Below are 23324 nucleotides of genomic sequence, written 5' to 3' on the forward strand. Positions count from 1 at the left end.
GAGCCAACCACAAGTTCAAAGAAGAAACTTTATTTACACGTTTAAAATATCCGATAAACAAGGATACAAAGTCTGCGGTGATCAAAGGGATACTCTTTGATTGTGACCTTTTGACCTCCGTAAAAACCTCCCAGAGGGTGTGTCTTAAAAAAAAAAAGTCGTGAGTTTAAATTTTAAAATCACGTTAAAATTTTTTTTTTTTAGATGATTGTCTCTTAGTCATGTGACTTCAAGCTCCACCCTCCAGTTCCCACTGTTGGGCCTGTGAGGCGTCACATATTGCCATGGAAACGTAGCCTTTGGGTCCCAGCGGCTGTACGGCAGAGAGACACTGACCCACCGACACTTGGTACACTCGCTCCGACTTCTGTGGGACACACACACACACACACATATGCATACATTGTCACGTGTGACTGAAGGTTGCTGAGCGTTCGAGTTTCTCACCCCCATGCTCCACTGCTGGGACCCTCCTGAGCCGTGACACTTCATCAGCCTGGGGGGCTCGAAGGTCCTGACCTCCGACACGTCCAGACACAGAAGCCCTGCTAAAACCAGCTGACCCTCCTCGTCATAGGCCCACTCCTGCACACACACACACACACACGGTCAGTGATGACATCATTGTGACATCACAAGACAAAAACTTCACCTGTTCACGGTCACTGGGGTCACATGGTCTCAGCACAACAGCGCCGCCTTTCTGGCTGGCTCGACCCTGTGCCACCAAGCAACGCCCGGTTGCTAGGTTATGAAGCTGAAACAGGAAGTTTCATCTTTTACTGCATTTGAAGAGGAAGTGAAGTTAAGTCAGGTCAGAGGTCAAAGGGCTACCCGTCCTCGCAGCAGGACTCGGGGGCGTCGCAGGCTTTTGTTGCTCAGCAGCTGCTGCGGCTGCTTGTTGTTGATCTCGGGGTAGATGTTGTCCAGGTACCAGCGGAAGGACTGGCACTGAAGACGCTTCCTCAAGGCCACGCGCTCGCTGATGTCACCGTAGCCGCGTTGGCGTAGCTCAGGACGGAGAGACAGGAACTGCTCCTGTAGGATTCATAAAAGCAGGAAGTGATGCGTCTAACGTGGAACTATACATGAATGTGCACGTGTACCTTGTAGTCATCCATCCAGACGTGAGCAAGACGCAGGGAATTATGGGCCATGGTGTCGTGACCCCCCGGAGAGCCGTAAGGACGCCTCTTCCTGAAGATGTGACCCACTCTGGAGCACGGGATGATGAGCAGCTGCCCGCCGCACATCCAAATCTGACACACGTTGGGTTACGTCAGATGAAGACGCCTTCACTGACCCTTCCTCAAACACAACACTCACCCGAAATGAGATCTCCAGGTTCTCTCCGCCCCAGATGTCCATGCCGGCGTCGTACTGCCCCAGCTCATTGAAGTACTTCCTGTCCATCGCAAACAGACCGCCCGCCATGGTAGGAGACCTACGGGGGAAAAAGGCGGCAATGTTGCTGACCAATCCCCTCAGAAAGCAGTTAGATCATTTACCTGACGGGGGTGATGGCGCCCCGGGGCCCGGCTAAGTGGGTGGCGGGAACGGGGTCCCACTTAAAGTGCAGCCCCCAGTTAAAGCCGCCCCTGACGATGGGGGAGGGAGAGTACGCCAGAGTGTCTGCTGAGATGATGTCAATGACAGGACACACCACAGTGTGACGGTCCGCCCTGATTGGCGCCAACAGGGGCTGCAGCCATGCCTGGTTGACCTCGCAGTGGCTGTCCAGGAAGACCAGGACCTCACCTGTGACATATATTGTTAAGGATGTAGGATTCAAGGGAATATTCTATCCTACGTAGCGATGGAGGACACACCCGTGGCGTGTGAGGCTCCTATCATTCGTCCTCGGATGAGTCCTTCCCTCTTCTCGTTCCTCACCAGTTTGACGTTCCCCTTCAGCTCGTCTCGGATGTAACCGTCCAACTCAGCCTTCAGCTCCTCTGCATGGACACCAATGAGAGTTCGGCGAGGACATGGCGTTGAAATACTATTACGGCGTGCTTACCAAGCTCGCTGTGGTCATCCACAAGGATGATCTCATGCAGCAGATAAGCAGGGGTGCGGTCCAATACGCTGTGGATGGTCCGGGTGAGGGCGGAGAGTGCCTCATTGAAGAAGCAGATGACCACGCTGGCGGACGGTAGATTGCGAGTGTATGCCTCATCACGACATCTGCACACACGCATGTCACATGGTCCCTCGACAATGGCAACAGGATGTTAGCTTCTTAGCTTGTTACCGTGCGTCTCTGGTGTCAGGGAGCTGGCGGTGTGGACCCAAACGCTGTGAGATGAGCACGTTAAAAGCGTGTTGATGGTAGCCGCTGTCTCTCACTTCCTGGTCGGCCTCGTTGAAGATCATACCTACGTATATGCCCATGAAGTCCATGTCTTGCGATCAACAACACAATCACTCACCCATCTCTGGTGATATCTCCGGCCCGGCATCGTTTGGCAAAGCACGCCGCCCCGCCTTCCGCTGTACTAGCTCCTGGTGGCGCGGCCCAATTGGGGTCCTGCTTTGGCCCGGCTCGGCCGCCATGGTAAAGTACAGGAAAAGGATGACAGACCAGGTGGCCGAGGTGACCAGGCAGCCGTAGCAGAAGTACCTGAGCGTGACACTGGCCATGGTGGCCGAGCGAGCATCGCTTTACATCACATGGCTGTAAAGAGAGGTTATGTGTTATTGTATTGTTGAGTGATTATGAGCCATTCGTTAATCATGTGACCAGGAAGTAGGAGGGCAGAGCCTAGCAAGCTTGTTGACATATTTGAGCTTCAAAATAAAAAAAGGGGTGATTCACTTAGAAGTAGCACAAATAACACAGCAAGTCATCTTTTATAGAGCAAAGTTCCTGAAGGTCATAAAGCAAAGTCCCTTCATAAATGTGCCATTTGAAACTCCTGACACATCATTTAACTTAAACATTAAACGACACACACACTTATTCTGACAGACCTTAGCATAAGAAAGTGCCCTTAATTTCATAACGTGTACATATTTAGTAGCTGAAAGACGCTAATTATGATCAACAAACTAGGAACAAGGTCATTAATGCAGTCGTGTTGCAGCTGTTTAACTTAAATTATTTATTTTTACATCATATTTCAAATTTATTAAATGGCAGGTTTGGTAAAAGCTTTTTACTGGCTCACGTGCAGCAATGCTTTTGGCGCGAAGGTATCTTCTAAACCTGAAAATACCGGAAATTGCAGCAAAGTGTTATCTTACCCGGCTAGGGAGTTAGCATATACTCGTCCGATAATAGAACAGAGCTAGCTGAGCTAACACGGGCTAATCTTTGCAGTTGGTTTGTTTTGGATGTCAGCTGTTATTTTTCACATGCTAACACGTCGACGGTTACTTACGCTCGTTCATCAGCTGTGTTCGGCCGCTCTGCTCCGCGGCACTCCGGCAGCGAGCTGGACAGCTCACACGGATGCACCGGAAATGACGGAGTCAAAACTAGGTAAACTTCCGCTCGTTTTCACAATAAAGTGAAACTTCTAAAACAGTATAAAGCCGTAACTTCCGGTCTGCAAAAGCAAAGTTCAGCGTCATGTAAACACTTTCAAACACCGTTTCAAGATGTAAAATATTTTATTTTCTGTAAATGATTCTAAATCAGACTCCACATACCCCCCTCCCCCCAAAACAAAAAGGCATCATCCTCACACTGTAGAGTAAAAAAAAACAAAAAACAAAAGAGGGGGGCGTGGCAACAGACTGTACATCAGCAGAGTTCTGATACAATTTGAATGTACACAAAATAAAAAGACACACGTGTGGAAGGGGAGGGGCGGCAAACAAAAAGGAGTCACGGTCCATACTGTGAAGATTCCTCATTTTTCTTTTAGTTATTTACATGCCGCGACTCTCCTCCCTGACTGGCTGTGATTAGAAAATAACTTCATTTTGTAATAAATACAAAAAAAACAAACATTTTATTTTACAGATGGTGAGGGGGGGGAAATGATCTGCTCGGATTGGATGTTTCATTTAGTGCAAGTCATGACCACATGGGGGCGTCTTTGTACAAATATACACACACTACACACAGAGGACCAGCCTCTTTTTGTAACCCCATTGCCCTGTCAATCACACTCTTGCCTCCTCCCACTTGATGAGCATCTTTGATATGAGGTTAATGCGTTAAACGAGCGCATGCGCACGCGCTCAGTTCATCCACTTGCGGCAGTTGAAGGCTCCGCAGTGACATGGAATCTTGTGTTGGTCGTCCTCCAGGTCAAACTTGTAGTCGTAGGACAGCTGAAAAAGAGAGTGAGCGGATGCTGAAATTGGTAACCATGGAAACCAACGGCAGCCACGCATGATAGGAAATACCTCCTCTCCTCTCTGGATGCGTCGGCACGAGCTGATGATGATCTTGTTCTCCTTCTCCACACTCACCACCTCTGTGATGCAGTTGGGAGCACACGAGTGGTTGATGTATCTGTCAATTACACACAGAGGCGGGATTAGTAAGACGCTCCAGAGATTTATGATAGCTTTCATTGTGACACCTGGCGGGTCCTCCAGTGATGGTGGCATCGATCACGTAGTCGTTGTCGATGCGGAACATGTAAACTCCTCGGTTCTATGCAAACGCGTCACATGATTTGATTAGCTTGCAAGCTAAGGTAGGTGATGTGAGGATGATGTTGTGGTACCTGACTCTCATAGAGCCTCTCCTTGCGGTTAGCCACTTCACTCCTGATGATGGCGCCGATGTACTCGATGACCATGGTGCATTTTTCGATATCTCTGGCGGCGTACAGCCCGAGACCCTGGACACAGATCCACAAAGAGTTGACTTCCTGCTCGGAGAATAACCCGCACGAGGCAAAGCGAGTATAACCTGGATGCGAGAGCGCGCCAGGTAGACGTTGGTCTTCCACTCGGCTTTCATGCGTCGGTACTGCGACAACTTGGAGTGGCGACCCTGATGAGCTCCTGCCACAGATTCACCCGGCGACAGTGAAATGACACCGGGCACCATACCCACGATGGAGCCCACTGAGCCCTGACACCTCGGAGCCATGCTTGTCAACAGATAGGGCCTAGAAGAAGAGTACGTTAAAGGTCAAATATAACAAATTATGGAGATGTGTTCCACAAAGTCACTACCTTTTTACTTGGCAGGCTTTGGGCTCGGACCGAGCCGAACCGGAAGGATTGAAAGCAAGAGGCCACTCCATGAGCGGGTTCCGCCCGTAACGGAATGTGTACCTCTCACACGCCTCCACACCTGGTAACTAAAACACACCCACCACCATGTGAGTCCCATAGTCAGGAGAAGAACACATGAGAACGTGTCGCAATACATACAGACTCAACAATCCTGGTGATGGCAGACGTGGTCAAACCAAAAAGGTCTTCTCCTTTCAGGTAGGATGGGAAGAGCTTCAGAGTGCCGCTGGAGGATCTGAGCTGAGACACTGGCTCCAGGATCTGGTCCCAAACACCTGCAGGGAGTACAGAAGTTAGCGAGTTAGCGGTTTGAAAAAAATGCACAAAACGGCTAATCTTACCTTTAGGAGTTGTCGCAGTCAGGACGACGTCTTCGTAGCCTTTCTCCACCACCTTAACCTTGAAAACCGGTCGTCCATCATGGTCCTCGATGAAGCACATGTACTTGCAGCGTCTGCATAAGTCAAACACCTCATTTAAGCATTTAAGGCGTCATTTGATGCATACTGTAAACCGACAAATTTACCGGTTGCTGTTGCGCATGCTCCAGTAGATGCGGTTGGTGTGGTAGCCGACGGGGAAGATGGCAGCCGGGCTGTGGAAGACGCTCATCTGCTGTGGGAGGAGCCTCCCGACGGCGCAGAAGAGCAGGCTGCCCACGCGAAACGTGTGCCGCTGCTCGCCACGCTGCACCATCGCCGCTATCTGCCTCGCCTCATCCCTTTGCACGTACACGCGACGGAACACGGCGAAACACCGCAGCTCGGAGTTGTACGGGTCGCACATGGATGACACAAAGTCGGGGGCCAGGCCCGGGGTGGAGGACGGGGAGCTGCTGGAGGATCTGTCCCCGCTGAGAGGAGCCATTCTGGGCTTGTGGAGGTGACAAAGCATGGTCTTGTCCTAGAGAAAGGGACGGAAGAATGTTTCAAAGTTCCACGTTTTGGTGATTAACTAATACAAATCAACAATTTGAGGTTACCACGGCAACCAGAAGCTACTATGTGAGACTCTTACCTTAAAGAAGGTGCAATGGGCGCGTAGCGCACACGTGAAGTGATACGTGTTGGTGCAGCGGAGGCGGTTGCAACCGCTGGTGGCGCCCGTCTGCTGGCAGTAAGCGCAGCGCAGGGTCAGGCTGCGCCTCAGTGCCAGCTCCACATTGATGAGAGCGCCGGCCTGAGTCTCGTACACCTCACTGGACCACAGCGCACAGTTCAGATGGACCTGAGGGACAGAACCGTAAGCCATCAGAGGAGACTGACTGCAAGGGAAGCACCACATAACTCGATAAGGGGGGCGTGAGGGGACTCACCCACAGATCCAAGTCCAGATTTAGCAGTCTGGCTGGTCCGTCTGTTTCTCCATCGCCCACCTGGTGACAAAAGCAACACCTTCGCTGGTCTACAGGTAGCGGGTCAGGTCGCAGACACACCCCCAGTTTCTTTAAAAGCACATCGACTTCCTCTTCAGTTGGCATGGCGACCGCCTCGTCCGAAATGGGACCCCTGGTTGAGAGGTGAGGATTTTAGACTGCTAAAGCTAAACATGCTAATATGTCATGCGACGCAACGAGGCCCTCACCTGGTCAGAGTGATATTGATGTTCCAGCGTCGCCAGCGGGAATTCTTCATCCGCTTCCCGTGGTGACTTAGCAGCAGGTCGTCTCCCTCGGAGAAAGCATGGGGGTGGGGCTTCAGCTTCACTTTGACCTAGACAATTCATCCATCAGTCAACTGCCCTGTTGACAACAACTCAAAACACATCACTCACTTTAAGGCTGTCCACACGGGGTTTGATCTCCATGGTGACGGTGGAGGCAGAAGGGAAGTGGAGGGGTGGGGACAAGGTGGCGGTCTGGGGAGGAGCGATGGGAGTGCGAGGGAGGGAGTGGACAGCGATGGATGACATGTTGTTGGTGTAGTGGTGCTGCAGTTTGCTGAGGGGAGGAGGAGGCGGCTTGTCCGCAGGCTGAAGACAAAAGAGAAAATATGATGTCATCGCCCAATCACATGCATGCTTTCTGATGTGATGTCACACCTTGTCTGCAGGGTTTGCGGTTTTCAGTCCAGAAGCGTACAGAGTGGAGCAGTTTGGACTACAGAAGACCAGGTTGGATGGACCCTCCTGTAACACACAATCACACACTCAGTCTATGCCTTAACATCGAGAACATGATTTACCTATCGCGTCTTACCTGTTTGACGTCTTTGAATTTGCTCACTCCGCTTCCCAGCAGCACTTTGCAGTGGCTGCAGGACTGCGGTCTGGAAACGACAGGACCAGTGCCCTGTTGGACAAAGTCCATCCTCGCTCCTGTTGACAAACACAAAAAGGGAGACATTTTTTTTTAATGGAAGTTTTTATTAAGGGTGGGAAAAATTTCAAACTTACATGGCCTTTTGTTAAACCCCCCAACCCCCTAAACCAGGGGTCTCAAACACACGGCCCGCGGGCCAAATGTGGCCCGCAGGACACTAGTTTGAGGCCCCCGCCTTGATATGAAAGTTTAATGTTAGTGCGGCCCGCGCAAGTTTGATATGGATGCTGTATGGTATCATGTACCCAGAAAAAATTACGTTTGATTAATGTTCATGTTAAAGGTTAAATAACAGTAAATAGTTATCCTCCCTATCCGTGTGGAAGTGGTAAGTTTTTGGCTTTTTTTTAAGTTTAAAGGAAATAACTTGAAGGCTACCGTTTAGGTCGCTAGCTCTCTAGTTTGTGAGTTAGCATGTGTCTCAAGACCCTGCAGTTGCGCAATATGTTGTAAATAAAAAGTATAAATGTGACTATAGTCGTGTTTTGTCATGTCTACAGGGCTCTAATAATGCTTTGTTCATTTTAATCTGAAAAAAATAATGTGTCTACCCACCAACTATATGTGGTTTCTAAGTTTTTATTATTTTCAGTTTTATTATTATTATTATTATATTTATTTATTACTCGATTTTCTTTATTCTTGATTTGTTTGTTTTTCATCTTATTTTGTGCAGAAAAATAGAAAATAAGATATTTGAGAACAGTGGAATGTTTTATCAGCGCTTTTATTGTAGAAAATCAGAACCAAAGCATTGAAAAAGTTTGTAAATTTTTGTTTTTAATAAATGCGTTTTTTTTCGTTTTTTTTTTTTTTTTTTTTAAAGCTGATGTGGCCCAGTCTCACCCAGACCCTAGCTCCAGTGGCCCCCAAGTAAATTGAGTTTGAGACCCCTGCCCTAAACTAATAATTAATTGGCCACCCTTGGCAGTAACAACTGCAATCAAGCATTTGCATTACTCGCAATGAGTAAGAATGCTTGTTTGTCTCTATGTGCCCTGCTATTGGCTGGCGACCAGTCCAGGGTGTACCCCACCTCTCGAGCGAAGACAGCTGGGATAGGCTCCAGCATATCCGCCAACCCGAGTGAGAATAAGCGGCATAGAAAAGCAATCAAGCATTTGCGATAACTTGCAATGAGTCTATTACAGTGCTGTGGAGGAATTTGGGCGTACTTATCTTTGCAGAAAAACTATAAAACGTGTTTTGTGTTCATATTTTTATCTTTTTAGAACTGGATTTATATTACTTTGGATGAGACAAATTGATTTGGTTAGAGTACTTTTTGGTTTGAGTTTGACCTTTATGATGAATAAATGCCTGCTAATCAAGGTTCCACTTTTTAACCCTGTTACTCCTGACACGTGCTGAGTGAACAACAATTCCCATAACAGGGAGACATTTTTAACAGTGATCAGCAAGGAGGTGAACAAAATGGAGGTGAAAAGTATGTTAACATACCAGCTGGGGGTGCAGGTCTCTGCTGCCTGCTGCTTGCTGAAGCCTACACACACACACACACACACACACACAAACACACATTGACATGTTAAGATGTTGCTAGAATCATATACTTATATGTATGATAAGTAAGGTGTAAATTATTATTATTATGTACAAGTAAAAATTCCGATCTGAAAAGGTACCTGAGGAAGTGGCACTCTAACTCCCGCCAGGAGCGCCAGTGGGTTGCACTCAGCGCGGCTCAGCTGGTAGTTGATGGTAGTGGGGACACGAAGCAGTTTCGCTACCGTCGCCATGACACCAGAAACATTCTGGAAAGCCAACAATGTTGTGAGAAGCAAGCTACCAAGAATGAGTCGACTCAGCTATGGAAGAAATTCCTACCTGAGCGGCGGATGGGTTCAAGGTAATTGCTATGGTAACCAGATCTGTGTTAGAACAGGAGGGAGGAGCCTGATGGTTTGGCTCCACCTTCACTTCTTGCTTCACCGCAGAGCCTGGACACAGATAACGGTGATGTTGGCTTGAAGGTCGGTTATGGGTTAGTAGTGTGTGAGTCCAGCTGACTCACCTTTGCCCCAGGAGCACGGCATGATGGGTATTGGAGGCGACGGGCACGGTGATGGCGGCTCCATTTTAATGAAGGACAGATCAGGGTATCGGCTAATCTCCATGTCTGCTACACTGTCCGGAGATGAAGATGGGATGAAGTCGTCCGGGGTGCTGCGTAGTGATGATTCTTGGACGCTGTAGAGAAGACAAGTTAGCAAGCAGAAGGTCCAACACTCCCTTCTGGCGATTCGACGGTAACCTCACCGGAGTTCTTCCTGGTTGTTGTGGGGTGGAGTCGGCAGGGAGGCAGGGACGTCCACCGTCTTGGAGGTGTGATTTTCCGCCATTCGCTCTTGACCCGTGGACTTGACACCTTTCCCTGGAAGACATGACAACAAACAACTTGAGTTGAAGCCCTTGGAGATTAACTTTTGACCTTTTGACCATCACAATGCATTCACCATTCTGCTCGCTAAGCTCCTTCCTGTTTAGTTCCTCTGCTGTAGCAAAGCCGTTCACTAGCTTCTGCCTGGCCACTGGTGGTGGGGTGGGTGGTAGCGAGGCAGGAGGTGTGGGTGGGTTACCGAGGTTGTTCTGCGGGATGGGAAGGTAAGAAAGAAAAGTAAGCGTCAGGAAAACAATGATGTACTATTCAGGAACTGTACCTTGCACGTGAGCTGTGAGTAGTAGTCAGTGACTCCATCTAGGCAGGCGTTGCCAAAGGAACCCGTAAGCCTGGAGTCCCTTCCTAGAGTGGAGCTGCCATAAGGGGGGAACAGACTCAGGTCCAGCCCCAGAACGGGCTCCATCAAAGGCAGCACAGAAAGCTAAGAGAAAAGCAGAAACATAATAATAATAATACGCAACCACAACAGCAACATATGCAAGGAAACAGGAAGTAAGGCTGGAGGCAGCTCACCTGTCTGAGGTGCGTCATGATCTGTTCAGAAGGGGTGGCAGAAGAATGAAGCATCTCGTCCTCGTCTTCTCGTTTCCTCCTCTTGTACTTAGCTAGAGCTTTGTCTTTATCAGGCCGAGCACTTCTCTTACATCTCTGAGCCTTCTTCTTTCCCAATAAGTCCAGAAGATCAGGACTGTCCACCATGATGTTGCCTAGGAAACCAGCAGTGTCCGCCTCCTCAGAGAGCACACTTTCAGTGGAAAGTTGGTGGTGTACTTGGGTGGTAGGTGATGGCGTCTTGGCCGGGGAGGCCTTTTCCTTCAATAGGTGCCTGAGCAGTTCCTTCCCTGCATCTCCTCCCCCGACATGAAGAGGAGAGGCACACTCCAACTTTACTGGGTCTCCTCCACAGGGTCCTCGCTCCTCTCGCTCCTCCTGCAGGAAAACCAATGAAACCAAAATAAATGATTTGTACATGAGAACAACAATGTCTGCAGTACTAATAACCAACCTTGACCCCCATGCGGCCGCACAGGAGGCCTCTTTGAGCCTCCACGCCCATTGCAGGGCAAAGCTGCTTCTCCAGTTCTGAGGATGGAGCTAGACCTGACAGGGGAGGGATGTTCAAGTCAGCCAGGTCCGTGCTGCACCGTGTGGGCGTAGAGCAAGAAGCGTCTGAAAATGCTGGAGTGGGCGGGGCTGTGATGTCATCAGAGTGCGAGGACAGCGGCGTTCTGGCTCCTCCAGCAGAATTGTCTTGTTTGTTTCCGCTCCTTTTCTTCTTAAGGCTGTCGTCCGTCATGATGTCAGAGTACAGCTGAATGAGGGAGGCGGAGCCTCCCGATGAGGACGGGGTGAAGGTGGCGTGGAGGGGGGCCGATGGTGATGAAGATGATGAGTCGTGTCCAAATTGATGACCTTGACTCCCTTGATTGGAAGGAGTAATAATGACCCCTCCGAGGCCAGGTGGACGGACCTGACCGAGACTGGGCCCCAAAGGGCCTGGGAGTCTCGGTTTTGGCTGTAGGTTCGGCGACACCACAAGGGGTTGAGGTGGTCTGGAGGCAGGGGGAGACTGGAGGAAGTCCTGGGGCAGCTCAGAACTGAAGAAGGGCATCTGTGAGAGACTGTCCCCACTGGGGGTGGAGCCAGGAGTGCCTGTGGGACACAGCCGGGCCCCACCAGGTCCCACAGGGGCACCTTGAGAGCCTTGCTGTTGGACCCTATGGTGCTCCACCTGAGGGCAGAGAAGCATAAATATGTAAATATAATACATACTCCATGTTTGTTTGTGTATGCTCATGCAATGTCTCACCCCCTGCATCAGATGCACCCTTTGCCGCTCTGCCTGCTCCCGAAGTCTTTCCCTCCTTTCCCTCTCCTGAAAACCTTCACTGAAGGGGTTGTTGTCGTCAAATTTGACCTGCAAGTGAACATGGTATCTTCCAAATATTACCTCACATGTCAAGTAGGAAGGATCTTTATATTTCTCTGTCTATTTGAGATGATATTAGTACCTGAGGTGATGGTGCTGATATGTCACCCCCTGAAGCTACACTGGCACCCCCAGTGGGTGTACGTAGGCCTGGGGCAAAGCCTGCCGCTGGAGCTGAATGTCTAGGCACAATGGCCGGCGATGGCTGTGAAACCTGAGCGGGAGTGGAAAGAGTAGGGGGCATCTGCTGTGGCAGATGAGGTGCCATGTTCTGCCCCATCATCCCTGGTGCAACTCCGACTGCTGGCGACCAACCAGGTGGGACGTTCTGGACGCAGGGGAGAGCTGAGCCACTGGGTCTACTCTGCAGAGGTACAACTCCAGAAGGCACCATGGAGAGGGCTCTCTGTTGTTGTTGCTGCTGTTGTTTGGTTCTGTAGTCCTCGATGAGGACCGTGTGATCTTTTTGCTGCTTACGGATCTAAAAAAGAGAATATACATAAGTCAACAACAAGCAGTCCCTATAGGGACAGGTGACATGTAGGTACTGACCTGCTCCAGTTGCTTCTGGACATTCCCCTGTTGCTCCATGATGTAGCGAAGCTGAGCAGCGTCTTCTTCTGCGAGTGCACGACCCGCCTTTTTGGCCGTCCTCTGCTTAGCGGATAGAGCCTTCTTGGTTTTGCGGTGAGCTGCAATCTGGTCCTCCAGGAGGCGCTGCTGCATCTGTAGGAGTTGCTGCGTCTCCCCCAACCACTCCTCATATTGACGCTTCTGAGAGTCGTCTGCAGTTACAGTTAAAGTCCCGTCACAAACTGTTCCAACATTTTAAGAACTTAGACCCTTTAAGTTGTGTGGTGAAACTCACTGACAAATCCAGGTCCAAAGCTGGGTGGGTTCGGCCGCACCAGCAGAGGGTTCACCTCTCCTTCCTGACGAGGAGGAAATGACACTTCCTGTTTCACCAAAGAGATGCTTGTGATTCCTGTCAATTCTCCATCAGGTCTTCACACAACAGGGTTTTATGTATATGTAATGGACTTATCCAATGGTGTATAGCAGGGGTCTCAAACTCGCTGCCCGCGGGCCAAATGCAGACCGCGAGACGCTACTTTGAGGCCCCCACCTTGATACTAAAGTTTAATGTTGAAATGACAGCTTAAAGCTGTGTGCACACCGGACACAATTAACATGATTTTGCCCCGCCCATACTGTTACTTACCCCGCCCTGTTTTGCTTTGGATTAGCAATGAAGCTAAAGGCTTATGATGCTAGGGTACAAATAAATGCAGGAAATTATTTGGAATAAAACGGAAAATACATGTCAAGATAAAGCATCTCATCAAACATGTTAAAGTTATGATGCTGCTACCAGATGGAACTGAGTACGATGCTAACTTGCTAATTGGGTAAAATTATTAAGTTTCATTAATGTTCATGTTAAAGGTTAAATAACTGTTAATACTGTACATTTGAATCTGAAAAAAATAATGGATGTGGTTTCTTACGTTTTTCTTATTTGCTGTTTTATTATTATTTTACTTATTACTGATTGATTGATTTATTGTCTTTATTTTTAATTTGTGTATTTATTTTTTTTAATCTTATTTTGTGTATAGAAAAATAAAAATTAAGATATTTGAGAACAGTGGAATGTTTTATCAGATATTGTGGTGTGGAAAACCGGAACCAAAGTACTGAAAAAGTGTAGGGTATAGCAGAAGCAAAAGATTTGATTTTGATTGATTGATTTTGATTGATTGATTTTTTTTTTCCAGTTTTAACAAATGCGTTTTGGGTTTTTTTTTTTAAAAACCTGATGCGACCCGGCTTCACCCAGAACCTAGCTCTGGTGGCCCCCAGGTAAATTGAGTTTGAGACCCCTGAAGGTGTTGCATGAGGACCACAAAACAATAAAGACATCATGTAATGAAAGATCATAATATATCCTAGATGCGTGAAGACCTTCAAGAGTGTGCACATTTAAGAATTGTGTATGTTCTAGGTCACAGTGGTGCTTGTGTTAAGTCCCACCTGTCCCACCTGGACTGGAGGTTGAGGGGTGCCCTCAGGAATCGAGGCGCCAGGGGCCTCGTGAAACCTACAAAAAATATACAACGTAGATTTGTCAATGTAATCCAAAAGCATTCATACTTATGTGACATCATAACATACCTATTGATGACCATGTTGTTGAGGCCAAGGTTCCCTTGCGTCATCACCTTGTTGATGCCTTTCAGAGCCACCATTTTGGCCTTCATTATGGGGTCCGAGATGGAGTCAAAGTCGGCTACACGTACAGAAACAAACATTTGTTGTACCGAAGAGGTCAATCACAATGCTGGAAACCGGAATCTTACTTATTTCAGGGAAGGCGGGGTCAGAGGTGGATTTCTGTTTGATCAGTGCCTGCATCTGTTTTTGTTGCTGCTGCTCTTGGCGCTCCTGGTCCAGAAGATCCTGTAGCAAAAGTGGCTGTTCATCCAGGAGCAAAGGTTTAGACTTGTTCTGGTCCTGTTCCTGGACCTTGGACTGAGCAGATGCATCCAGGTTTGAAGGCTGAGCCTGAGGGTTGAGAAGTAGGCAAGGCTGAGGGAGTTGAAGGGACACTGGGTGAGGGGTGGCAGGGGGAGCCTGAGGTTGAGGGTTGAGGTAAGTTGAGGAGGGTCCAAGCGGTCTCTGCTGGAAGCCAGACTGCTGACCTGATGACACACACAAAGAGAACTTGATAAACGACCTATCCTGGCAACCTAAATCTTGAGAAACATCTCACCTGGAGTCATTCCAGATGAAAGAACCTTTTCCTGGGTTTGGAGTTCTGGCAAGATTCCTGAAGTAGAAGAATCCACCATATCCGCCTGGAGCAACAGGAAATTAGTTAAAGTATTAATTATAACAGAATTTTAGAACATGGTATCAGTTTTTAAATAACGTTACCCTGGCAAGGTGCAAAGAAGCACCAGGCTGGTTGGATCCTACTGTATCAGTACCAGAAGCTCCAGGGTGCTGTGTGCTTATGACACCCCCAGGTTGTGGTGGGGGGTGACTGGGTATTGAATCGTCTTTAGTATTTCCCTTGATGCCGTCTTCCACTTCTTCTTTGACCTGACCTAACAAGTTGGCGTCGTTGTTCGATTTTCTGGAAACACCAACGATGTCTCGCTTTTCTCCTCCCTTCTTGTCTCCCACGGGCTCGCCCAGGTCAAGCTCTTCATTGAACATGTCCTTCTTGTCTTCTAGGTTGAGCTCGGGGTCAGCGTAAGCAATGAGGTCAAACTTTCCTGACAGCAAGAAGTCGTCAAGGTGGAGGTCGTTAGCACCTAGATCTAAGTCTTCTTTACCTGAATTAGGAGGAGACAAAATTGGAGTTAATTTGATTTTTGTTGCTATGGACACCAAATTATGAAATTCATACCATCTTCAGGATCCAAGTTCAGGTTGAGGTCAACTAGATCTTTCACCTCCACATCCTCCAAATCTTTTACAGCTGAGTCTTCCCCTTCCAGGTGCTCCTCAATCCCATCGGGGCCTTGGAGCGGCGGTTCGGTTCCGTGACTCAATGCCGCGACATGGATGAGATTCTGTTGGTTGAGTTGCTCCATTGTTAGCATTGACTGATGACCCACTGGTGGCTCTCCCATCGGGACCCCTGGATTGGGTCTGGCAGCTGATGGCTGAGGTTCCAGGGTCTGCATGGGTGGGGCGGCAAGGGAGAAAGGCAGCCTCAGACGGTTCTCTGGAGCACGGTGTCGGAGCTCGATGTAGGGCTGCCCCATGATGCTGTGTTGCTGGATGGGGAGAGAGCCGGGTACGAAGGGCTGGGGGGCAGCTGGTTTGAGAGCCAATGAGAACACAAAAGATTAGAAGAATCTTCCGCAAGTAGCACAGAAAAAATGAGCTCATTCTCACCCGACATCACATGTGTGGGGGCAGTCATCGGGCGGATGCCAGTGAAGTCACCAGGTACTGGTTTTCTTATCTGGACAGGGGCTACATTGGGGGTTCCAAGCCCAGAACCGGGCACTAACCCTAAGGGAGGTCGCAGGAAGGACTCCTGAAGACCAAACCTGAAAAGCAGAATAAGCTTTAAGCAAAGTGCTCAAATCCACAAGTGTGCTCAGCTCACCTCAAGGCCGTTCCTCTGGGTCCTATCTCCCTGGGGAGGTTCTGCCTGGGAAACAGAGACTCATTTGGGGTTAACCCTCTGAGCTGTTCCACTGGCGAAGCTCCAGGCAACCGTGGCGGTCCAGCGAAAGCTCCACTTGGCCCGACAGGCCTCACTATACCCGGATACGGAGGTGGGGGACGTCCAAAAACATCAGTTGGAGGCGTAGCGGTGGTGGATTCTTCCTGGGACCAGTGACGGGGTGTCGCTGAGCCAGGAGCCGCACCAGGTGGAGCGGCAGTACCTGAAGGGGCTCCAGGTAGTGACTCCTGGAGACCTTTTTCTTGCCGCAATGCACTCTTCTGTTGCTGCTGCCTCAAAATGAGCTGGCGGAGTCTCTGACGCTAGAGAACGAAATAAATCTGTTACAGCACCAAAAACACACAAATATGACGAATTGAGCACACAACGGTTTTTCTTACCTGTCTTAGTTTCTCCTCAGAGTCCCCCATCTGTGGAAGCAAGCCCATTGGTCCCTCTAAAGAAGCCACGCCTACTGTCGCCATGTCATTGGCTGCTGTCTTGTCCATCTGTGAGGGTCCAGTGGTGGGTCTCCCCAGAGTTTGAGTGACCGGGCCTGGGAAGTTGCTATCTTCTGACATTCCAGGGTGCTTTGGAGTCTGGCTACTAGCAGATGTCCTGGAAAATGTGTCCTGCTGTGGTTGTCTCCCTGGGGACTAAGCGGAATAACACGAAGAAGATGACTTCAAGCAATGGAGAGCTGACATAATGATTGACATGTTTGATGACGTTGTGTTTACCTGCTTTAGGGTCACTGCCTCGCCACCAAGTCCTGGACCCAGAGGAGATCTCACAAGCTGAGGAGTAAAGCTCTCCACTTGGCTGAATGTTTCGGGGGTCTTCTGAGGGCGAGGCGTGGAGGGCTGTTGCGCATAAGGGTCCGGTGATGGACGTGAAGTACCAGGTAGTTTAGCATAAGGGTCGGAGGTTAGCGTGCCACCTGGTGATCGAGGGAAACGCTCGGGTACAAAAGGATGGGGTGTACCAGGGTTTGAGGAGTATGGATCCAATGTCGGGTGGGAAGGGGAGGGCCGACGGCTGGTTGCTAACTGGTTAAACTGATCCAGTCGAAGACCGGGTGGCGTGTTGAGGTACGTGCTGTCTGAATGGGGCCGGGGAGTTCCAGGGGTTTGAGGGTTACTGTACGAGTCTGGCGAAGGACGGGGTGTCAAAGCCGGTTGCTTGACAAAGGGGTCAGCCATCTGTTGGCTGTAGTCAACTCTGGGGGTCCCCGGTGTGTGGGCGTAAGGGCTGCGATGAGGGGAGCCTAACCCGGAGAGCTGGCTGGAACTGAAAGCAGGGTCCTGATTATGAGGAGGGGTGAGGCCAAGGTCCGTGGGTCTGGACAGGTCTCTCCTCGCTACAGCTGGTGCACCACCGAACAACTCCTGTTGCAGCTGGTTTTGGGGTGGCATGGGGGCTTTAAACACACCACCTTGGACCTGAGACCTCTGGTACACTTGAGAGCCAGAAGGGGGGCTCTTCATTGCTGGTCTGCTGTGCTGAAGGCCTGAATGGAGTAAGGAGATGAATGTCAGTGTAAGGAGATCGTCGGGAGGAGGCGACAAAAGAGGAAGGACACGAGTTACCTGGTTGGAGTCCGAGGGTCCGGGAGGCGTCAGAGGCTTTCGAGTCAGGCGAGGGTGCGGGGGAACCCAACGAGTCATGTGCAGGGGAGATGCTGAGTGCGGTGCAGTGCTGAAGAGAGGTGGGCCGAGGAGTCCCTGCTGGTTTACTGTAGGGATCCCAGGGGGATGTGGGGCGAGATGAAGGCGGAGAGAACATCTGAGGAGATGATGGCGGCTGGTGGAGTGGAGATGAGGAGTGAGGGGAGTGAGGCAGTGACGAGTACCCAGAAGGGGGTGGGACTTGTGGCCTGAGGAAAACATTGTCGGCCATTCCGGAGCCCTGCAGGAGGTTCTGTCTGGCCTGAACGTCGGTGGATGTAGGAAGCTGAAGAGGCATGCCGTCGCTCCCGGTGACAGGCTGCTGATTGGCTAAGAGGTGATGCTGTCGCTGCTGAAGCAGTTGCTCGTTCTTCACCTGCTCCAGCTTCTGAGTGGCTTCTATCTTGGCCAGTTGTTTGCTCTTCTGGCGTAATTGCTGAGGACAAAAAGGACAGTGTTGCAGACGGGGGGGGGCAGGGGGGGGACAAGTCAGAGTGCTGGATGGTCGTAGAGAGTAGAAGAACATGACAGCTAGTCTTGCTCGCTCTCAGAGTGAGGTCAGAGCATACACTAGGAGGACACCAGGTATTGGGCTCCAGTGTTGGGGGAGCAGCCGTGACCCAATGGTTAAGAATCGGGCCAGTGACCAAAGGGTCTCAGCTTCCCCCCCCACCTCGCTTCAAGTCCCTCAACTACTCCCCACTTCTCCAGTGTCACTAATTGTGTGTGCTTGACTGATGGCTTAAAGGCAGCGGTCAAAATTCACGTATGTATGCATGTATGAACATGACATCACTCAAGCAGGACGTGAAGCTGAAGACAATTCTGACAGGCGGTCCTGCTCTCAGGTGGCAGATGTAAATAATAATGTAAATTGTAAATTTTTTTTTTTTAAATAATAATAATGTAATTAAATAATTCCAGACATCCAAAATATTAATAAAAATACATGTTATCGAGAATTGTAGTTTACATTCCAAAATCAAATTGTTATAAATGACGAATTTAATGGACATTTAAAGCGCATGTCGGCGAAGACGGTGAGGAACAGGGACGTGATCCAAAACCAACTTCTAAACATTTGTGAGCTCCGTTTTAACACCTTTCGCTACTCTGGCTTCCTTAATTTCTTCTTTCTTCACCAGGATGGTATTTTCGTTCCGAAAATTGCTGGCTCTAGTAATTTTCTTTGGCCCCGTGCCGGGTTATTTTGCAGTCAATTATTCATTCATTCATTTTCTACTGCTTTTTCCTCACGAGGGTCGCCGCGGGGGGTGCTGGAGCCTATCCCAGCTGTACACCCTGGACTGGTCGCCAGCCAATCACAGGGCACATATAGACAAACAACCATTCACACTCACATTCATACCTATGGACAATTTGGAGTCGCTAATTAACCTAGCATGTTTTTTTTGGAATGTGGGAGGAAACCGGAGTACCCGGAGAAAACCCACGCATGCACGGGGAGAACATGCAAACTCCACACAGAGATGGCCGAGGGTGGAATTGAACCCTGGTCTCCTAGCTGTGAGGTCTGCGCCCAGTCACAATGAATTAAAACCAATATATATGTGCAGTGAATCAGCCACACATATATCTGAGAGCAGGAGGACAGGCCATGAAGGGTCCAGAGCAAGACTTTAAATCAGAACACAACGCCACAAATACTACACGCCTTCATTAGGTTCAGTGACTTAGTTTTTTTTTTTTTTTTTTTTTTGCTCAAAACGTAAGAAGGTGCTTTGCCGAAAAAAGGGTGACCGTCACCTGCATCCATGAATCTGAAATCCTCACAATTCACAACTGTCTGCCACCAGGAGGTAGCAGGAAGATGCTGTAATGATGTAATCTGAAGCATGCATGACTCATTTAGTTGGGAATTTAACTAGCAACCTTTCATTGCTGCACAGCCACCGTAGTCATGATGGAAGTGACAAATGACAAAGTGAGGGATGGTAGATGTGCATTAATCAGCTGTCGGCGTGTGATTAATTGAACTCATCCAGCTGAACCTCCGGGTGAACCGCTGGTGTGATCGGGCCCCGGCCCAGGCCCACACCAAGGACAGGAAGTGGATTTCAGGGGATCATGGATGCAGGAAGTCCGATTACAGGTTCGCCTTTAAGAGCTTACCAGAGCCTCTTTGCCACCTCCTGCTAGAGATGCCTGGAAGGGACAATCTTTATCTGTTGGTGATTTTAGGACTTTGCTTTGGGGGAGATTTTCCTGCCTCTTCTTACCGGCTCGCCATCTGTCTTTTACCTCTCCCTTTTCAATGACACATCAGAGACATTAGTAGAGTAGGAGGGAGCGACGCTCAGCACCATTTGCACTCTTCATCAAGCACACAAGTGATCATCATCCAGCCCAACTATGCACCCCCCCCCCCGCCCCCCATGACATGCAGCCCGATGGTTACCATGGAAACCAACACTGTCCTGTCACAGTGACCACACAATCGATTGCTTTGACTTTGAACTGATGGGACGGTGGGCGGTTTGTGACACTGATTCGGTGTGGGTTTCCTGCTCTGGACCAAAGAGCAACAATACATCTCTGAACGTGGCTCACCTGTCTCAGCTTCCACTCCTGCTCCTGCTCAGACTCTCTGGGCCTCAGCGGGTCCTTCAGCGCCAAATCCCCCTCCGTGGACAGAGTTTCGTAAGGCACGGAGAGCGGCGGCTGCAACGGCTGCTGTTGCTGCCGTTTGAGTGGCTCATTGGTCATGTGGACTTTGTTGATGCGTTGAGCTGCACGGTTGTCCCTTGCACGTTGCTGGAAGACACAAGGCGATGGCGTGAGGGACGATTAATGATAATACATGTAATATGGAAATGGAAGTGTGCAAGGCTTTATTGTAATGGTAATGGTTTTATTTCATTTGAACATGCAACAGATTACAATTGAATGCATCACATAATCAGTTCACAGTTCCACATGTCCAAAAGGAGTAGGAAGAAGCAAAGCTTATTAAATCCTACCCCTCCATCTGGTACTTTTACAATCAGTAACAGTTACATTTGTTCACTTCCTGCTTTCCATAATACAGTTTAAGGTTTTTTGTTGTTTTTTTTTTTTAAATAATGTACCTCGTCCCGAAGTACGAGGTGATATGACCATACAATGACATAATGGGTACCATAGTAACTGTCAATATAGTGATATATATAGCACATCATGACTGGTTCAAGACTCTTCATCAGGGGTCTCAAACACGCGGCCTGCAGGCCACATACTAGTTTGAGGCCCCCGCCTTGATATGAAAGTTTAATGTTAGTGCGGCCCGCGCAAGTTTGATATGGATGCTGTATGGTATCATGTACCCAGAAAAAAAATATTACTTCTGATTAACGTTCATGTTAAAGGTTAAATAACTTAATAGTTATCCTCCCTATCCGTGTGGAAGTGGTAAGTTTTTGGCTATTTATGTTGAAAGGAAATAACTTGAAGGCTACAGTTTAGGTCGCTAGCTCTCTAGTTTGCGAGTTAGCATGTGTCTCAAGACCCTGCGGTTAAAGAGAATAAATGTGACTATAGTCGTGTTTTGTCATGTCTACAGGGCTCTAATAATGCTTTGTTCATTTTAATCTGAAAAAAATAATTTGTCTACCCACCAGCTAGTTTCTTAAGTTTTTATTTGCCGTTTTATTATTATCATTATATTTATTTATTTATTACTGATTGATTGATTTTCTTTATTCTTGATTTGTTTATTTATTTTTCATCTTATTTTGTGTAGAAAAATAAAAAGTAAGATATTTGAGAACAGTGGAATGTTTTATCAGAGCTTTTATTATAGAAAATGAGAACCAAAGCGAAGTTTTTTTTTAATTAAGTTTTAATAAATGTGTTTTTTTTTTTGTGAAAACCTGATGCGGCCCAGTCTCACCCAGACCCGAGCTCCAGTGGCCCCCAAGTAAATTGAGTTTGAGACCCCTGGTCTTCATCCTTGTATTTAGCAAACATCAACTGCTTGTATTGTTTTGTAAAAAAAAAAAAAAAAAAAGTACTTTTCTTAATGTTAAACCATGTCTCCTGGACTAAATGTTGTGTATCGTCTCTGTATGCGTCTCATGACACCCGTGTTGGTGATAACATGCATCAGCAAACTCACCACAAAAGGTGCTCTGTCTTGAGAGCTGGCTTTCCTCCACAGTTTGGCGATCTGCTTCACTCTTGTGGACCACTCTGACACACACAAACACACATAAGACTGTTTACACCACAAAACAATGACAGGTTCTATTCAGCATCACTAATTTTACTGTGTGTACAAGTACCAGGATACTGCTCCTTCAATTGGGGGAAGTTGGTGTTGCAGTAGAGCACGGGGGCAACCGTAGCCTGCTCCCCGAGAGCTTCCTCCTTCTCCCACTTTAACATGCTCCTCTGAGCAGTTGACATTCCGTCATGCTCGCCCTCTCCCGCAGCCTGATTGGCTGCAGGCATGCAAGGTGTGGAGGGAGGGATGGGTCCCTCTGGAGTACAAATGCGGTGACTCGCCGGGCCAGGAGTGCCGCCGGGCATCATGGGAGGGTTGACCATGTGAGGGGCTCGTCCCGCGAGGCCGTTCATCAGAGGAAGACGAGAAAACCCACCAGCGGCTGCTGAGAGACAGTCCACAAAGTGAACATCATGAAGAAAACCTTGTGTGTGTGTGTGTTTATACCTGTGTGTGTTTTGCCTCCTGCAGCTGTGTGTTGGTGATGGTGCTCGCTGTTGTCTGGGCTGAGGACCGCGGTGAAAAGATCTTCCACGTCCTTCCCCTCCAGCTCTGAAGAAAACAATGTATGATCTTGTAATGATGTTTGGTGCTATGTACAGCAGTGTGTAGCAGGTGAGATGATCCTACCTGGAATCTTGTAGAGTTTGCCGAGAATGGCACCTAAAAGCATAACAAGATACTCAATAGATGATCTCACACATCACAAACAACAACAACAATTATGATTCACCATCTACTCACCATCAGTCACCATCTTGTCAAGCTCAGGGTTTAAGATGGCGTCCAGAGGCTCTTCCTGCAATGATCTATGACCATGCCCGCTACTTCCGCTTAGCAAGGGGTCTTCTCCCATTGAGCCAATGTCCAAGCCAGCTGAGAGACAAACATAAGAGTCTGGTAAATAAAATGTTGAAGAAGTATTTAGCAGAAGAGGAGGAAGCTGAAGAGGGAAAGAAATGTCAATCTGAGATGGGACCAGTTTGAGCACAAGAAAAAGGAACCAATCAATCAATCAGTCAGTCAGTCAGCCAGCAAGCCGAGCAGAAGGAAAGGAAATGGCGATAGTGGTTCTGTCCAAATTCATCAGGAACTCCCCAACTACTGATTATGATGGGAACTACATCTCAACAGGAAGAGAAGGAGCAAAAAAAGGAGGGGGGGGGTATTCTAGCTTCCTGTGGACTCTTACCAAATGGAGAGGGGGAGCGTTCCACCTGGAACTGGCCTACAAAACAGACACACAGTTATCCACCAAGCCGACCAATCACGAAGCAGATTGTTGGGTGAGCCAATCAGAGAGTTGACAGGTTTTCAGAAACATAGGAGCTAAAGACAAGCTAATCTATGAGCAAGACAAACTCAGCACAGC

At 48.7% G+C, this 23324-nt stretch overlaps 2 protein-coding genes across 13 annotated transcripts in view; both read right to left on the minus strand.

The window, feature by feature from the left end:
• Positions 1-10: 10 nt before the first annotated feature.
• Positions 11-3499, minus strand: galnt11 (UDP-N-acetyl-alpha-D-galactosamine:polypeptide N-acetylgalactosaminyltransferase 11 (GalNAc-T11)). Its single transcript, XM_058059692.1, has 12 exons — positions 3384-3499; positions 2433-2677; positions 2255-2378; positions 2021-2187; positions 1830-1955; positions 1509-1758; positions 1327-1444; positions 1107-1259; positions 835-1038; positions 653-757; positions 448-585; positions 11-367 (listed from the first exon to the last, which is right to left on the minus strand). The coding sequence occupies exons 2-12, from the start codon at positions 2641-2643 to the stop codon at positions 230-232; spliced, it is 1734 nt and encodes a 577-aa protein (XP_057915675.1). The 5' UTR covers positions 2644-2677; positions 3384-3499; the 3' UTR covers positions 11-229.
• Positions 3500-3596: 97 nt separating this feature from the next.
• Positions 3597-23324, minus strand: part of LOC131108570 (histone-lysine N-methyltransferase 2C-like) — a 35035-nt gene continuing 15307 nt past the window's right edge. For 2 of the 12 annotated variants that reach the window (XM_058059609.1, XM_058059607.1), the window contains exons 32-78: positions 23145-23180; positions 22697-22828; positions 22583-22615; positions 22400-22504; positions 22011-22337; positions 21845-21918; positions 20302-20505; positions 19864-19998; positions 17653-18166; positions 16804-17573; positions 16465-16719; positions 16004-16386; positions 15787-15944; positions 15293-15706; positions 14815-15218; positions 14651-14735; positions 14238-14579; positions 14053-14167; positions 13912-13978; positions 12746-12833; positions 12430-12662; positions 11960-12358; positions 11758-11865; positions 10954-11679; positions 10461-10877; positions 10207-10368; positions 10003-10135; positions 9806-9920; positions 9561-9736; positions 9374-9486; positions 9172-9300; positions 8987-9029; positions 7403-7521; positions 7246-7332; positions 6979-7176; positions 6790-6917; positions 6521-6713; positions 6223-6432; positions 5732-6108; positions 5547-5659; positions 5344-5480; positions 5143-5270; positions 4874-5075; positions 4686-4802; positions 4539-4612; positions 4360-4468; positions 3597-4284 (exon numbers count right to left, since the gene is read on the minus strand). In XM_058059609.1, coding sequence (XP_057915592.1) covers positions 4192-4284; positions 4360-4468; positions 4539-4612; positions 4686-4802; positions 4874-5075; positions 5143-5270; positions 5344-5480; positions 5547-5659; positions 5732-6108; positions 6223-6432; positions 6521-6713; positions 6790-6917; positions 6979-7176; positions 7246-7332; positions 7403-7521; positions 8987-9029; positions 9172-9300; positions 9374-9486; positions 9561-9736; positions 9806-9920; positions 10003-10135; positions 10207-10368; positions 10461-10877; positions 10954-11679; positions 11758-11865; positions 11960-12358; positions 12430-12662; positions 12746-12833; positions 13912-13978; positions 14053-14167; positions 14238-14579; positions 14651-14735; positions 14815-15218; positions 15293-15706; positions 15787-15944; positions 16004-16386; positions 16465-16719; positions 16804-17573; positions 17653-18166; positions 19864-19998; positions 20302-20505; positions 21845-21918; positions 22011-22337; positions 22400-22504; positions 22583-22615; positions 22697-22828; positions 23145-23180 — 9680 coding nt within the window. In that variant the 3' untranslated portion in view covers positions 3597-4191. The remainder of the gene's footprint in view (positions 4285-4359; positions 4469-4538; positions 4613-4685; positions 4803-4873; positions 5076-5142; positions 5271-5343; positions 5481-5546; positions 5660-5731; positions 6109-6222; positions 6433-6520; positions 6714-6789; positions 6918-6978; positions 7177-7245; positions 7333-7402; positions 7522-8986; positions 9030-9171; positions 9301-9373; positions 9487-9560; positions 9737-9805; positions 9921-10002; positions 10136-10206; positions 10369-10460; positions 10878-10953; positions 11680-11757; positions 11866-11959; positions 12359-12429; positions 12663-12745; positions 12834-13911; positions 13979-14052; positions 14168-14237; positions 14580-14650; positions 14736-14814; positions 15219-15292; positions 15707-15786; positions 15945-16003; positions 16387-16464; positions 16720-16803; positions 17574-17652; positions 18167-19863; positions 19999-20301; positions 20506-21844; positions 21919-22010; positions 22338-22399; positions 22505-22582; positions 22616-22696; positions 22829-23144; positions 23181-23324) is intronic. The other 10 variants (XM_058059615.1, XM_058059613.1, XM_058059614.1 and 7 more) reach the window with 9 other exon arrangements.

This window comes from Doryrhamphus excisus, chromosome 21 (assembly GCF_030265055.1).
Source record: "Doryrhamphus excisus isolate RoL2022-K1 chromosome 21, RoL_Dexc_1.0, whole genome shotgun sequence".
NCBI lineage: Eukaryota > Metazoa > Chordata > Actinopteri > Syngnathiformes > Syngnathidae > Doryrhamphus > Doryrhamphus excisus.